This window comes from Engystomops pustulosus, chromosome 1, assembly GCF_040894005.1.
Source record: "Engystomops pustulosus chromosome 1, aEngPut4.maternal, whole genome shotgun sequence".
In the NCBI taxonomy this organism is placed as follows: Eukaryota; Metazoa; Chordata; class Amphibia; order Anura; family Leptodactylidae; genus Engystomops; species Engystomops pustulosus.
Window position 1 is genome coordinate 101,672,284 of NC_092411.1, and position 13,042 is coordinate 101,685,325.

The window sequence follows — 13,042 nt, forward strand, 5'->3', positions numbered from 1 at the left end:
CATTGGTGCTCCCATTCAGATAATGTTTCTGGTGGTATTGGTTCCAGTTGGTTGCGAGGTTTGGTGGAGGGGGCATTGCGCTTGTTTAGTCCATTTTAATTGATGGTACATGTGGGGACTGTAGGTGGTGTGAGTCCATTGATAGGCGTAAATTATTATGCGACATGACCAACTTGGCGCTCCTTAGAGGGCAGTCATTGTGCGGCCAGTTTGTGGCCCCTGGTCATCTTCTCTACCCCATTTTTGCTGGTTACGGGGCAGAGGGGATGGAGCCCGAGGCTCAGCAGCCACCATACATGCCCTGTGGTACTTGGCCCTTTAAACCAGCACTGCAGCTATCTCTGCTGATCGTGTTCTCCTTACTTGTCACTGGATGATATGCTGTGTGCCAGCTGAACCTAACCACTCCGCTTGAGTGGCGGGCTGCCCACTTGTTAATGGTGCAGGAGGTTTGTCAGGTTAAGGAGTGCCGCTGGTTGGTGGCGTTGCTCCATCCAGAGGGAGCAGGGTCCACTGTCACTCCAGTCTGCTGCAGAGTTGAGAGAAGACTGCTATGATCCTTGTAAAATGTGCATATACACTGACATATACATATGTTCTCAAGGAATGGAAGTGGTTCTTTTGCCTCTTGTCATTGTTTATGTCAACAGAGTTGAGAAGGCTATAAGATACTCACTAAGATGCTCACTATGGGAGAAGAAAGGGGCACAAAAATTGGAACATTTTTTCCTTTACAAAATATATTGCAAAGTTTACTATTATCACCTGCACTTGGGTTGTAATTATGTGCAGACACAATTTTTATGTTCTACATTTAGGTTTTGTCTTGTTATATACCAGTGTACTAAATGTTTTTTCAATTGTTTACTATTATTTAAAATATATAGCGGTCGACCTTTAAAACAATGTTGCCTGTGACATATTCCTAATTATTGAGGACTATTGTGTCAGCTTTGCTAAACTTATACACTATCTACAGATTTTTAGAGGTCAACTATTTTCTCTCATTCCGTTTACAAGGAAATCTACCATCAAAATTAATCATGATATACCAGGAACACTTACTCATAGATCCAGGCACTGTGACTGTGGTAATCATCTTATATTTGTTATCTGTGGTCTCCTACCTTCTAATATCAACTTTTATAATTATGAGCTATAAGTGTCCCTGCGGGAGTTACCAGAGAACCTCTGTGCTGTAGCTTTACAGGCTGTTACACTGTGAATGAGCACTTCCCTCCTCCTACTGTGTGATATTACATCAGGCAAAGGAAGGGGGAAGTGCTGAGGGATTATATTATAGTGTGACAGCCTGTGGAGCTACAGCATGGAGGAGCTCTGTAAAAATCCCCATCTATCGTTGGCATAAATATAAAAGTTCATTTTAGATGGAAGATTACCACAGTCCCTGTGCCTGGATCTATGAGTAAGTGGACTTTATTTTATCATGATGGATTTTGATGGTAGATTTCCTTTGAATGGACAGAGCATAGGAGTGGACAACCACCTGTGGTGTAATGTACCCTCTTTGTGATTGCCAGTCAAACCAAAACTATTCTTACTAAATGTTTGAATATTTATATGACATGTATCCGATCACAACCCGGTAATAAAGTTTTATTATTAAACAATATTGCACACTTTGTTATCACAATTGTTACCCTTCACTAACAATTACAGCTAAAATATGGTCTAGAATATTTTTAAATATAAATTTGCATATTATTACACTATAGGTTAAAATATATATTGGAAACACCACAAGAGTATAAAATAGAAGAGACTATAAAATAAATAAACAGAAACTTATGTAGAATCTTAACACATTTTATTTAAAAATTTTAACATAAAAGTGTCATGCAAAAACATATCAAACCAGCCTCAGAAGTTTAGGTCCATATCAAATAAATCTGGATTAACATCAAAGTAATATTGGAAACCTGTGTATTGTCCATTTGGATCTGGGTAAAGGTCTCTGATTTTGCATATGACACATGCTGGAATAGGGACTCTGTTATGTTTCCCCAAAATGCCATGTACCCACATGGTGAAACAGCGATATGAGGCCAGACGCAATGCTCTGTGTGGAAGAATAAAAGTTAAAATATTAAATTGTATTAAAACATCAAATAATAAGCATAACATATATTGAAAGAACTACAAATAATTTTATTCCATAATAATTACTTACCGGTTATCATTTATGTCATAATAATGGCGATGTTGGGGTCTGAGGAAGGTGATAAACCTTTGCAAGTGTTCTTTTAAAGTACACTGCTCTATGAAGCCAGCATTTTCAGTAATACATTTTTCATTTACACATGGAAGTTCGTGTAATTCCTCAGATTCTTTGCAACAAAAACTTTCAGATACACTTGGCATAGTGTGACAAAGGGTACAGGAACACCAGGCTGTGCCAAGAAGTCTTCCTTCAGGATCCCCCTCTGGTTCTGGTCTTTCTTCCCCAGGGCCCCAACGAGGATCATTTTGGAAGCAATGTCCATTATCTGAATCCCCTTGGTCAGGTGTATCACATAGACTTGATATTAGCCACTGTAGTTCCTAAAAAAGACAAATAAATAAAAATTAAAAATAGATTTTTATTATCATTTAAATTGTAGCCCTGTAGCTTTGAGGATCAACTGCCAGTCATACACAGGGTTCTGTGGGTAAAATGAAAGTGTGAGTTCATGGTGTAGATGATCACTGTTGTGATGTTTGTACTGGCTTCTAAACATCTGCCTAATAAAAATTGTTTGAAATTTTATGCTCCACAATCAGGTTGTGTTGCAACCTGGTCTAAGAACATTACAAGCCAATAAGGCATCTTTCTCCCATATGAAGAGACAATTTTCCCAGAAAGGTAATAATACTCCTATTTTTGGGGAGTATTTTTAGCCGAGGAGGAGTATTACATTTCCAGTATTACAAATATGGGCAGTGTATGGGCAGTGGTTACCCAGTGCACGGTGTATGGGCAGTGTGCACTGAGTGTGCGGTGTATGGGCAGTGTGCATTGAGTGTGCGGTGTATGGGCAGTGGTTACCCAGTGTACGGTGTATGGGCAGTGTGCATTGAGTGTGCTGTGTATGGGCAGTGTGCATTGAGTGTGCGGTGTATGTGCAGTGTGTACTCACTGCAGTGTGTACACACTGCACATACACTGTACACTCAGTACACACTACACACACACTATACACTCAGTACACACTGAACACACACTTAGCATACATTGCACATACACTATACACTCAGTACACATTGCACATACACCGTACACTCAGTACACACTGCACATACACCGTACACTCAGTACACACTGCACATACACCGTACACTCAGTACACACTGCACATACACCGTACACTCAGTACACACTGCACATACACCGTACACTCAGTACACACTGCACACACACCGTACACTCAGTACACACTGCACACACACCGTACACTCAGTACACACTGCACACACACCGTACACTCAGTACACACTGCACACACACCGTACACTCAGTACACACTGAACACACACTATACACTCAGTACACACTGAACACACACTATACACTCAGTACACACTGAACACACTCTATACACTCAGTACACACTGAACACACTCTATACACTCAGTACACACTGAACACACTCTATACACTCAGTACACACTGAACACACACTTAGCATACACTGCACATACACTATACACTCAGTACACACTGCACACACACTATACACTCAATACACACTCCACACACACTATACACTCAATACACACTGCACATACACTATACACTCAATACACACTGCACATACACTATACACTCAGTACACACTGAACCAACACTTAGCATACACTGCACACACACTATACACTCAGTACACACTGCACATACACTTAGCACACACTGCACATACACTCAGTACACACTGCACATACACTTAGCACACACTGCACATACACTCAGTACACACTGCACATACACTTAGCACACACTGCGCATACACTCAGTACACACTGCGCATACACTCAGTACACACTGCGCATACACTCAGTACACACTGCGCTTACACTCAGTACACACTGAGCATACACTCAGTACACACTGCGCATACACTCAGTACACACTGCGCATACACTATACACTCAGTACACACTGCGCATACACTTAGCACACACTGCACATGCACTGTACACTCAGTACACACTGCACACACACCTAGCATACACTGCGCTCAGTACACACTGCACATATACTATAAACTCAGTACATACTGCACATATACTATAAACTCAGTACATACTGCACATATACTATAAACTCAGTACATATACTATAAACTCAGCACACACTGCACATACACTTAGCACACACTGAACCTACATTATACACTCAGTACACACTGCAAATATTCTGTACATATTGCACATACTCTGTACACACATACTATACACTGCAGATTTACTCACCTGGTCCATTCGCGATCCAGCGACGGGTTCTCCGATGCTGGTTCGTGTCTTCCGGCGATTCACTAAGGTAGTGCGCCCGATTGTCCACCAGGTGTCGCTGCTGCGCTGAAGTCCGTCGGAGTTCACTGAAGTTCACCAAGCTAGCCTGGGTGCAGGTAACTGCATGTCAAGCGACACATTTTTTAAAAAAAATATGGCGTTTTTTTCGAATCCGACAGGTTTTCCGACGGCCACGACCCCCGATTTCTGTCGCGTGCATGCCGGCGCCGATGCGCCACAATCCGATCGCGTGCGCCGAAAACCCGGGGCAATTCAGGGAAAATCGGCGCTAAACGGTAAAATTCGGGCCTTTAGTAAATGACCCCCAATCTGTACACAATGCACATAAACTTAACACACACTGCACATGCACTACGCATGGCATTAATTTTGGGGGGTAGTGGTGTCTCACATAGCCCCTTTAATCTGCTAATTTAACAGCTTTTGTGCAGGAAGCAGATTGGCCTTTCCTATGTGTATTGTAGCTCAGCAGCCATCTCAATAAATGGGCACTAACCTGCTATAGCCCAGCACTACCACTGCACAGTAGATGAAATTGTGTGCTTCTTGTTCAGTAAAATGAGCTATGAATCTAACAATCTGCTATTAAAGGGGTTTTCCCACAAATCGAGTTAGGTCCGATCCACAGGATCAGCAAGTTAGGCTCGATCCTGTGGATAGGGCCTAACTTTGAATCGTGGAAAAAACCCCTTTAAACTCTAGCATCATATGAAGAAGCATAAATATCAATTACCGCATCATATTCTGGACCGTGGCCAGGGTCTTCCTCGCTTGATTCCCCTTGCTGAGACAGCTTGAAGATGTAGTTAAAAGAATAGACATTTAGTTAATTTAATAATCAAACTTACATGACAAATTACTCAAAAATGTTTTCATTTACCTGTAAAGAAGAAATTGTAGTTTCTGATATGGTCAAAGATTCTTCATCATCCGTGTAATAATTTTGACTTGTTGCCTTCAAAAAATGATTGCATATGGCATGATGTAAACTAAGTGGTAATAGATGTGTAAGATAGAAAACAAATGATGTAGAGCGGCAACATGTAGAGGTAAAGCGGGTGCAGGTCTTAAAAAAGGTTCTGACACAAACCCCATTCAGCTGTAGCAAGTGAGGAAGCAGCACTCCAAGGAAAAAAAGTAGATTTTTATTCCACCATCAAACAGCAACGTTTCACCTTTTCCATAAAGACATTATCAAGCATGCTATTATCTAGAATGCAAAATATAGTATAAATCCTAAAAACACACCTGTAAACACAGCCCAACAAGAAGCATGTAACAAGAGGTACTGATTGTACTGGGCCCAATAGTAGCATGTTTCTTTTATGATACAAAAGGAAACAGCAACAAAGTACCTGAGTGCCTAAAATGATACAAAGTGAAACAAGTGCTATCTAGTGCCTAAAATGATACAAAGTGAAACAAGTGCTATCTAGTGCCTAAAATGATACAAAGTGAAACAAGTGCTATCTAGTGCCTAAAATGATACAAAGTGAAACAAGTGCTATGTAGTGATAGCACTTGTTCACTTGTTTTTGAATTAATAAAAATAAATGCTTTTTTTGTGAAATTTATGGATTGGCCGTTTTTCGTGCATTCCTTTCTCTCTCTTTATTCATTGAACAGAATTGTGTGTGAGTGAAAAAGGGACACAGAAGTGTGATGTGAAGCATTGATAGGTGTATATGATAAATCCTGATGAATCTGACTGGGGTTGTGCCGCCAACATTTCTTCACATTTCTTCACAAGGTCTAACCTGATGTAGAAAAGTGCCTTGACCTGCACTAGAAACAAGCGCAGATTAGGGATAGTGTGCTGGGCCACTGAGCTGCTGGCAGTGCTCGCCTTTGCACATGTGGAGGTAGCATAAGAGCATAAAGGCACAATTTTCATCCATATGCATGAACTACTCCTAATTCAAGGCTTGATTTCAGTCACACAAGCTCTGATAAATCCCCCCTCAATGTTTTTGACTTTGTACCTATTGAGATACCTATGTATATTGCTTGTTTGTGCTGCTGTGGTAGATAGATGGATAGATATGAGATAGAATGATAGAAAAATAGATGATAGGTAAAGGATTTATACATAGGGGCATATTTATCATATGCTCTACTCGGCCGGCCACAACCCCCCCCCTTCACCCCACTGCGTGAAGGTGGCGGATTAGGGCAAATAATCGCAAGTGCTAGCAATAAGCTAGCGTTTGCAATTATTTCAGGCGAGGCGCAGAGGTCCTGATAAATATCCCCCATAGATATCATACAGATAGATAGCTTATAGATATATGTGAGGAGAAAGGAGAGAAATATGAGATATATAGACAATAGATAAATAGGTATGAGAGAGATAGGCTATAGGTATATATTAGTAGATAAATATAAACAAGATACACAATAGATAAAAATATAGGTAGATAGATAGAAAGAGATAGTTAGATAGAAAAGAAAAGGATAGACATGGACAGATATGAGAGATAGATATTTAGATATGAGAGATGAATAGAAAAATAGGCTCATTTATAAAAACTCTCACAGAAAACCTTTCTATATTGCCCATAGCAGCAAGTCTGCGCTCAGCTTCCATTTTAAAACTTCTCAGGAGAAATGATAGATGAGCTGTGATTGGTTGCTATGGGCAGCATGGAGACAGTATTTATAGATGAGATCTCTGAGGTAATGAGATTTTCTGAGGTAAAGGTTATTGAGTTTATATAACCATTTGTTTTCTTATTTACAAGAATGAAAAAGGACAGGGAATAGAGTGTTAGGGCTTTGGTAGAGGGAATAATATGGACACACACCATGTTTACTGGAATCCTGCTGAGGTGGTTATCAGTAACTACAGGAACTATTTTACCACAGCAGGTGGAAGGAGCCTCTGCAAGCAGTGAGCACACAGCTGAGGGAAGGCCAATGAGAGAGAGGCCGCTGCAAAGCAGTCTGGGACTTGTGGTAAAACTGCCTCTCTCAGTGCTGCGTACTCAACTCCTAGGCCCCTCCCCCATTGGTTTATGTATAGAATAGAAGAGGGGCTAAATAAGCATCAGTAAAACAAATTGAAAGGTCATTATATACAATATGTCCATTATGAATATCTTTTCTAACTAATTATAGCACTCTGGGCGCATTAAAAACAAAAACTGCGTCATGGCATAACCCCTTTAAGCTCTTCCATCCTTTGAATGTGAGATAAAGCTGTCACCCAGTCAGATCTCGACGGAGGTGTGGTCGATCTCCAAAGTCTAGGGATACATTCATTCTATGTTAACACTTTAATAAAGACTATTAATATAAAACATTATGTATACACCGATCATGCTATGACATTGCAGTTAAAAACTGCATTCAGACTTGTACATAGATTGTGTATGCTATATGTATAGATCTGCAAAGCTGTGCACTTATGATCCTTGCATTCATTTATTATGCAAGAATATGCAAATTAGCCAAACTGTGTTCTTTATTACACTCAGTCCACTGTTCCTCTAAATAGTAAAGGAGATTAACGAGCTCATTATACGACAATGTCTTCTGCACTTCTGGTTTTGTGTGTGATCTCAGCTCTGCCATGTAAGTAAAGCTGAATGTTTCCCCGTCTTTGGTGTAAGCAGTATTACTGACCATGTCTTTCCATCTTCCTAGGTGTCCTCTCTCAGATATCATTGTCTTTCTCAGCGCCTTCTATAGTTAAACCTTCACAGACGATGAAGTTGACCTGTAAGGTGACTGGTGTTCCAATTACTGATGGAAGTAAGCTCCACGCTATTGACTTCATACGGCAAAATGCTGAACAGAAATTGGTATTTCTGGCTCATCTGAATTATGCCCAAGGTTCAGCTTACAATCCTTCATTCAGCAGTAGAATTTCCTTGTCAAGAGACATAAGTAAAAATGAAGTCTACTTAGAAGTAAGATCTCTGGAAAGAGAGGACACAGCAACATATTTCTGTGCTGGTGAACGCACAGCATGCAAAATGCAGGAAATGCTGAACAGATTCTTCAGTGTAAAAAATTCTTACTGATGTATTTATGAGACCATTACAGGTGGTACTGATGCCAAAGACTAAGGCCAGTCTTGTATGTTTTTTGTCAATGAAAAGGTCAGATTTTGACCTGATCTTGGTCTGATGTCAGTGCTCTGCTAGTGATATCCGACTAGAGTCTTCCAATTTTTAAGGACTGGCCAAATCATTTTTGTAGGGACTTGGCCTATAATGTCTGCCCTAAGTAAATCAGCTGAGCACAGTCCCCCATTTTCTTTTGCTTATGTAAGGGATAAGGCCTGAGACCGTCGACTCCTGGGGTAGACGGGCACCATATGTCTGGCACGCAATAAGATCACAGTGCAGATTGTACATTTCTGGTTCCTCTGACCTCAGCCAGTTATATTTAGCACAATATAAAACAGAAACAAGAAATTATAAGTCTCTTTGGCCCGAATTTACCTCACTAGGCACCTGGCACACCAAAAATCTCACAGCATCACAGTTTATAGTCCACAACTGCCACAGGTCTTTAGCTTGACCCATTTCTTCCTCAGGGTGAAGCCACTGGGGGAAGTGAGCACCAAGTACTTATGCTGCAGTTCCAGCTGTCTGCTAATTACTGCTTAGTAGAGGGAAAACACCCAGCTTTCCCACTTCCATCCAGCTTTTCCAATGGTAACAAACTCTTTAAACTCAAATTTGCAAGTGGCAACCACTCTGCCACACTTGATATAGCAAACAATCCCCCATAAGTAGATTACATTTATTTTTATAATAAAGATTTTAACATTTTTGCGGCACTGTACAAAAGTCAGACAGAAAACTGGTGCAAAGCCCTTAATAAATGTTCCCCTTTGAGTCAACATATCCACCAACACAACCAAATTGTACATTTATACAAAACCACTCAAACGGAGTATCCCATGGCAATATCTTTGTTTGAGGCGGAATTTGTCTGGCGGATATTCAGGCGGAATATCTGTTGGATGCTTCTGATTTAAGATTAAAGGGAACCCGTCACCATGTTTTTTACAAATACAGGTAGTGGCAGGTTCCTATAGAGCTCTAGTAACTATCTGACACCCTGCTTTTAGCTAAAAGTAGTTTCCCTCAGATCCCCATTAAATCAGAGTTATAGTCTTGCCTGGTATCTATGAATCTTTGGAGCGTGTCGAGGGGGCGTGGCCTAATGTCATGTGACCAGGGTGACATCATCAAAGGTCTTTAAGCTACTTAATATTAACAAACTATACTCCATGTACATATTTGACCACATAAAACAATCACACCAGCCTGCATGGACTCCTACTCTTCTCCATGCAGGCTGCTGTGATTTAATGTGATACAATATGCTGTGATTTGAGATATATGCTTGGTCTACAGATTTCTAATGATAAAAAGCTGAAGGACCTGCAATGATGTGCAACATCCCCCACCGGGACCTAGCCCTTGCGGTGAGGCCTGGAGTCAGCCGGGGCCCGCTGTACCGGAGTGGCTGGCGGTTGCGGCCTAAGCACGCTATTGTCACGGTGCTTGGTACGGGGGAACCGGAGGGCTGTCCTACAGCCTGGCAGGTCTCCAGCAGGGTGGTGTTGGCAAGAAATGATGAGGGAGAGGCTGCTATAGCGGATCTCCCTGGGGCAACCCCTTACTGTCCCGAGTGTGAGTCTCTGGGTGATGGACAGGGTGCCGGTGATGATGGGAGTTGTAGTAGCAGGGACCAGACGGAGGCAGAGGTTGAAGAAAACAACTTACAGTTCTTTATTGGAACCGCAGGAACTTCAGCAAACGTGCCTTTAACAGGTAGATGGAGTACTGGAGAGGTATTTGGAGGGAGCCGCAGGATGTAGGTCACCAGCCTGGATGTAAGGGCAGGCTGGGAGGCAGCTGTGTCCTTAGAGGAGGCTTCAGCTCGGTCCTGGATCTCTTCAGGTATCACCCTTGAAGGTAGGAATGATACCCCTTTTCCTCACTACACTACCTCTAGTCTTAGCTTCCACTTCAGGCAGGGGCTAGGCTCTTCCTGCACTGGTCTGGTATGCTAGAGTCTCTGAGCTGCTGCTCAGCTAACTACTCTCTGCTTACGTCCTGCAGACCCAGAGGGCCTGACTAGGACCGGTCTCTCTCCTGAGAGAGATTTCTCTCTTTCTCCTCTAGAACATTCCAGGCTAGGGGGTTTTATTACCTCCCTTTGGTCAGGTGGTGGCTGCTCCTCCAATTACCTCTCAGTGCACAGAGACAGGATGCAACACATATCATTGGATAATAGAAATTACATCACCTATTAACATCTGCCTTGCCAGGCAGGATTAACCACTGCAATTTCCCCTTTGATCCTATAAGGACCATGTAGTGCAATGTGGTGTTACCTACAGGTGGGACGTATTCGCAAGCACTACCTCGCCATTGCATCGGCGAGGGTGTTGCATACCCCGGGGGCAATTGAAAGAGCCGCCCTCGGCTCGACTACAGTTGTTTTGGGGCACAGAGGGGGCTAAGGGCACTTCTGGGAAGTGCAGGCTGTGTGAGGTGTAGGGACAAACCGCCCATGGTCCTGGAGACAGGCACCTGGGTTGGTGTCGGACTAAGACAAAAATATGTAGCTGTATGACAGTTGGTCGCTGACGCCATTAAACCGAACTGTACAGTAGGAAAGGTGTGGTGTCATGTCCTGTAATCCACTCCTTGCACCAAGGCCTGTATATTTGTTTGATCAACGCTTCTTCCCTGGCGGCAATTATATGGTGTCTATCTGCATTGCATTAGCATATGCGACACGAGTACCTCCTGACTGACAACCTTACCCATGTATGAGTGGCATCCAGGTGCTAACTGTGTAACACCCCCGGTCCCCTAAAGACCCGCAGTTTACGGACTACCCCCATGTGCAAACCTCAGTTTGAGGGATCAGGTAGCGGTCAGTGTTTTACATAGAAAGACGGTCCGACACAGCCACACTACAACCTGAAAAGCCTATGAAAAGGTTAATGCAGACTACTGGCATATAGACAGGGTGCAAGCATATTGTAAGCTCACATTGGCTTAGGAGCTCAATGGGTACACATCTTAAAACGTTACAAACGTTACAGAGGTAGGCTACTCAGGGTAGCAGAATAGCAAATGTCTCTTTTCCTGCAAAGGAAAGGCATGGAAGTGCAAACATAATGTCCGTACCTAAAAGGAAAGGCATTAAGTGCAAAATAATAATCAATAGCCACTTTTCCCTTGTAGTATCTGGCAAAAGTCTCACAGAAGGTCTCTAGCAACAAAGTCCATCTTCTGGGTACAGCCCTTGATGTGGGGGAAAAGTGCAATGAAGAAGCAAAGGGTCTCCTCTTTTTGGAGAGGGACAGAGTCCTTTGAAGAAATCTCTGCTGTGGCAGAGGAAGGGTGCTATCATAGCACATGACAGTGTATAATCTCTTGACTGAGATAAATAAGGGTAAGAGTCTCAGGAAAGTCTCTGGCTCTTTGGGGAAAGGACAAAAATATACACAATATGTACAGTACCTGAAGTGGGCTACAGCCCTTCAGGGATTAGTCAGTATCGCTGGGTTCAGCAAAGACAGGGTCCAGCTCCTGCAGGGAATCCTGTGCATCCTCAGCGGGAGTAGGTACCGGCTGGGGACACCCGGTGGCAGTAGTGGGTACTGCAGGTGCAGCAACATCCTCCGGACCTTCAGGGGGAGGAGCGCTGTCGCCCGGGGTGTCGGCTGTTCCAGCCGGGGGCTCAACTGAGCCAGGGACCACAGAGGGGTCCATGAAGAAATAGACAGAGCCCAGCGGCCGCGCCGCGGCTCCTTCCAGCTCCGGTTCTTCCGGGGCCGGGTCATCACCCCATTGGTAACCAGCCAGGGGAGATGTGGGCCTAGATGGAACCTCCGGACAAGGTTCGCTAGCCGGGATGTCTTCTCCCACAGAAGAGCCGTGGGACCTGGCAATGCTCCCGGCAGGGGAAACGGTGGGGGTGGCGCCCTGTATCATGCCCGGCCCATGGATGGCAATGGGACCCGTACTCACAATTACTGTGGATGGGGCATTCACGTGGGTGACCGCCCGGGGACTTGCACCCGAGGAAGAAGAGGTGTTCGGAGACTCCGGCCACTCGTCGTCCTCATACCAGTCATCCTGCGGGAAGTAACGGTCCTCATCGGAGTCGGGGATCCGGATCACACCAGCCGCCCAAGGTCCTCGGGGTCCCTCTTGTAGGGAGAACTCAATGCACTCGCCTGGCTTCAGGTTGTGCTGGCTCTCCGGCAGATCAGGCCTCTTGACGGACCGGCGGGGTATAAATACTTCCCGTCCGGTGTAGTCCTGGGTGGCGAAGCCATAGCCCTTCCGCTTGTCGAAGAACCGGACCATGCCGGTGGTGCGATTCTTCTCGACCCACGCTCCAGCTGTAGATCGGCCGGCCATATACCGCTGGGCCTCCTTCTCTCGGCGTCGCTGGTCCGAGACAGCGTCTCGGAGTCGCCGACGGGCGGCCTCACCTCGGCCTTGTGGCTGCGGAGGTTTCGGTGCTG

At 43.9% G+C, this 13,042-nt stretch overlaps 1 protein-coding gene and 1 gene segment (V, D, J or C); one reads left to right on the top strand and one right to left on the bottom strand.

Annotated features, from left to right (window-relative positions):
* LOC140128465 (immunoglobulin heavy constant mu-like) overlaps positions 1-13,042 on the top strand; it is a 476,316-nt gene that overhangs the window by 250,745 nt on the left and 212,529 nt on the right.
* Positions 1,834-7,481, bottom strand: LOC140128496 (uncharacterized). 2 transcript variants are annotated; one of them, XM_072150205.1, is made up of 5 exons: positions 7,335-7,481; positions 5,411-5,485; positions 5,264-5,323; positions 2,192-2,562; positions 1,834-2,080 (listed from the first exon to the last, which is right to left on the bottom strand). In XM_072150205.1, the coding sequence occupies exons 1-5, from the start codon at positions 7,335-7,337 to the stop codon at positions 1,882-1,884; spliced, it is 708 nt and encodes a 235-aa protein (XP_072006306.1). In that variant the 5' UTR covers positions 7,338-7,481; the 3' UTR covers positions 1,834-1,881. The 2 variants fall into 2 exon arrangements, with proteins under 2 accessions (XP_072006306.1, XP_072006299.1); XM_072150198.1 differs by lacking the exon at positions 7,335-7,481 and adding an exon at positions 5,779-6,520.

Coding starts and splice junctions, on each gene's coding strand:
- LOC140128496 (XM_072150198.1), bottom strand. CDS start 5,805: ATGCTTCTTGTTGGGCTGTGTTTACAG. Junction 5,324..5,410: donor CTACAATTTCTTCTTTACAG/GTAAATGAAAAC, acceptor TACATCTTCAAG/CTGTCTCAGCAAGGGGAATC. Junction 2,081..2,191: donor TATGACATAAATGATAACCG/GTAAGTAATTAT, acceptor TCTTCCACACAG/AGCATTGCGTCTGGCCTCAT.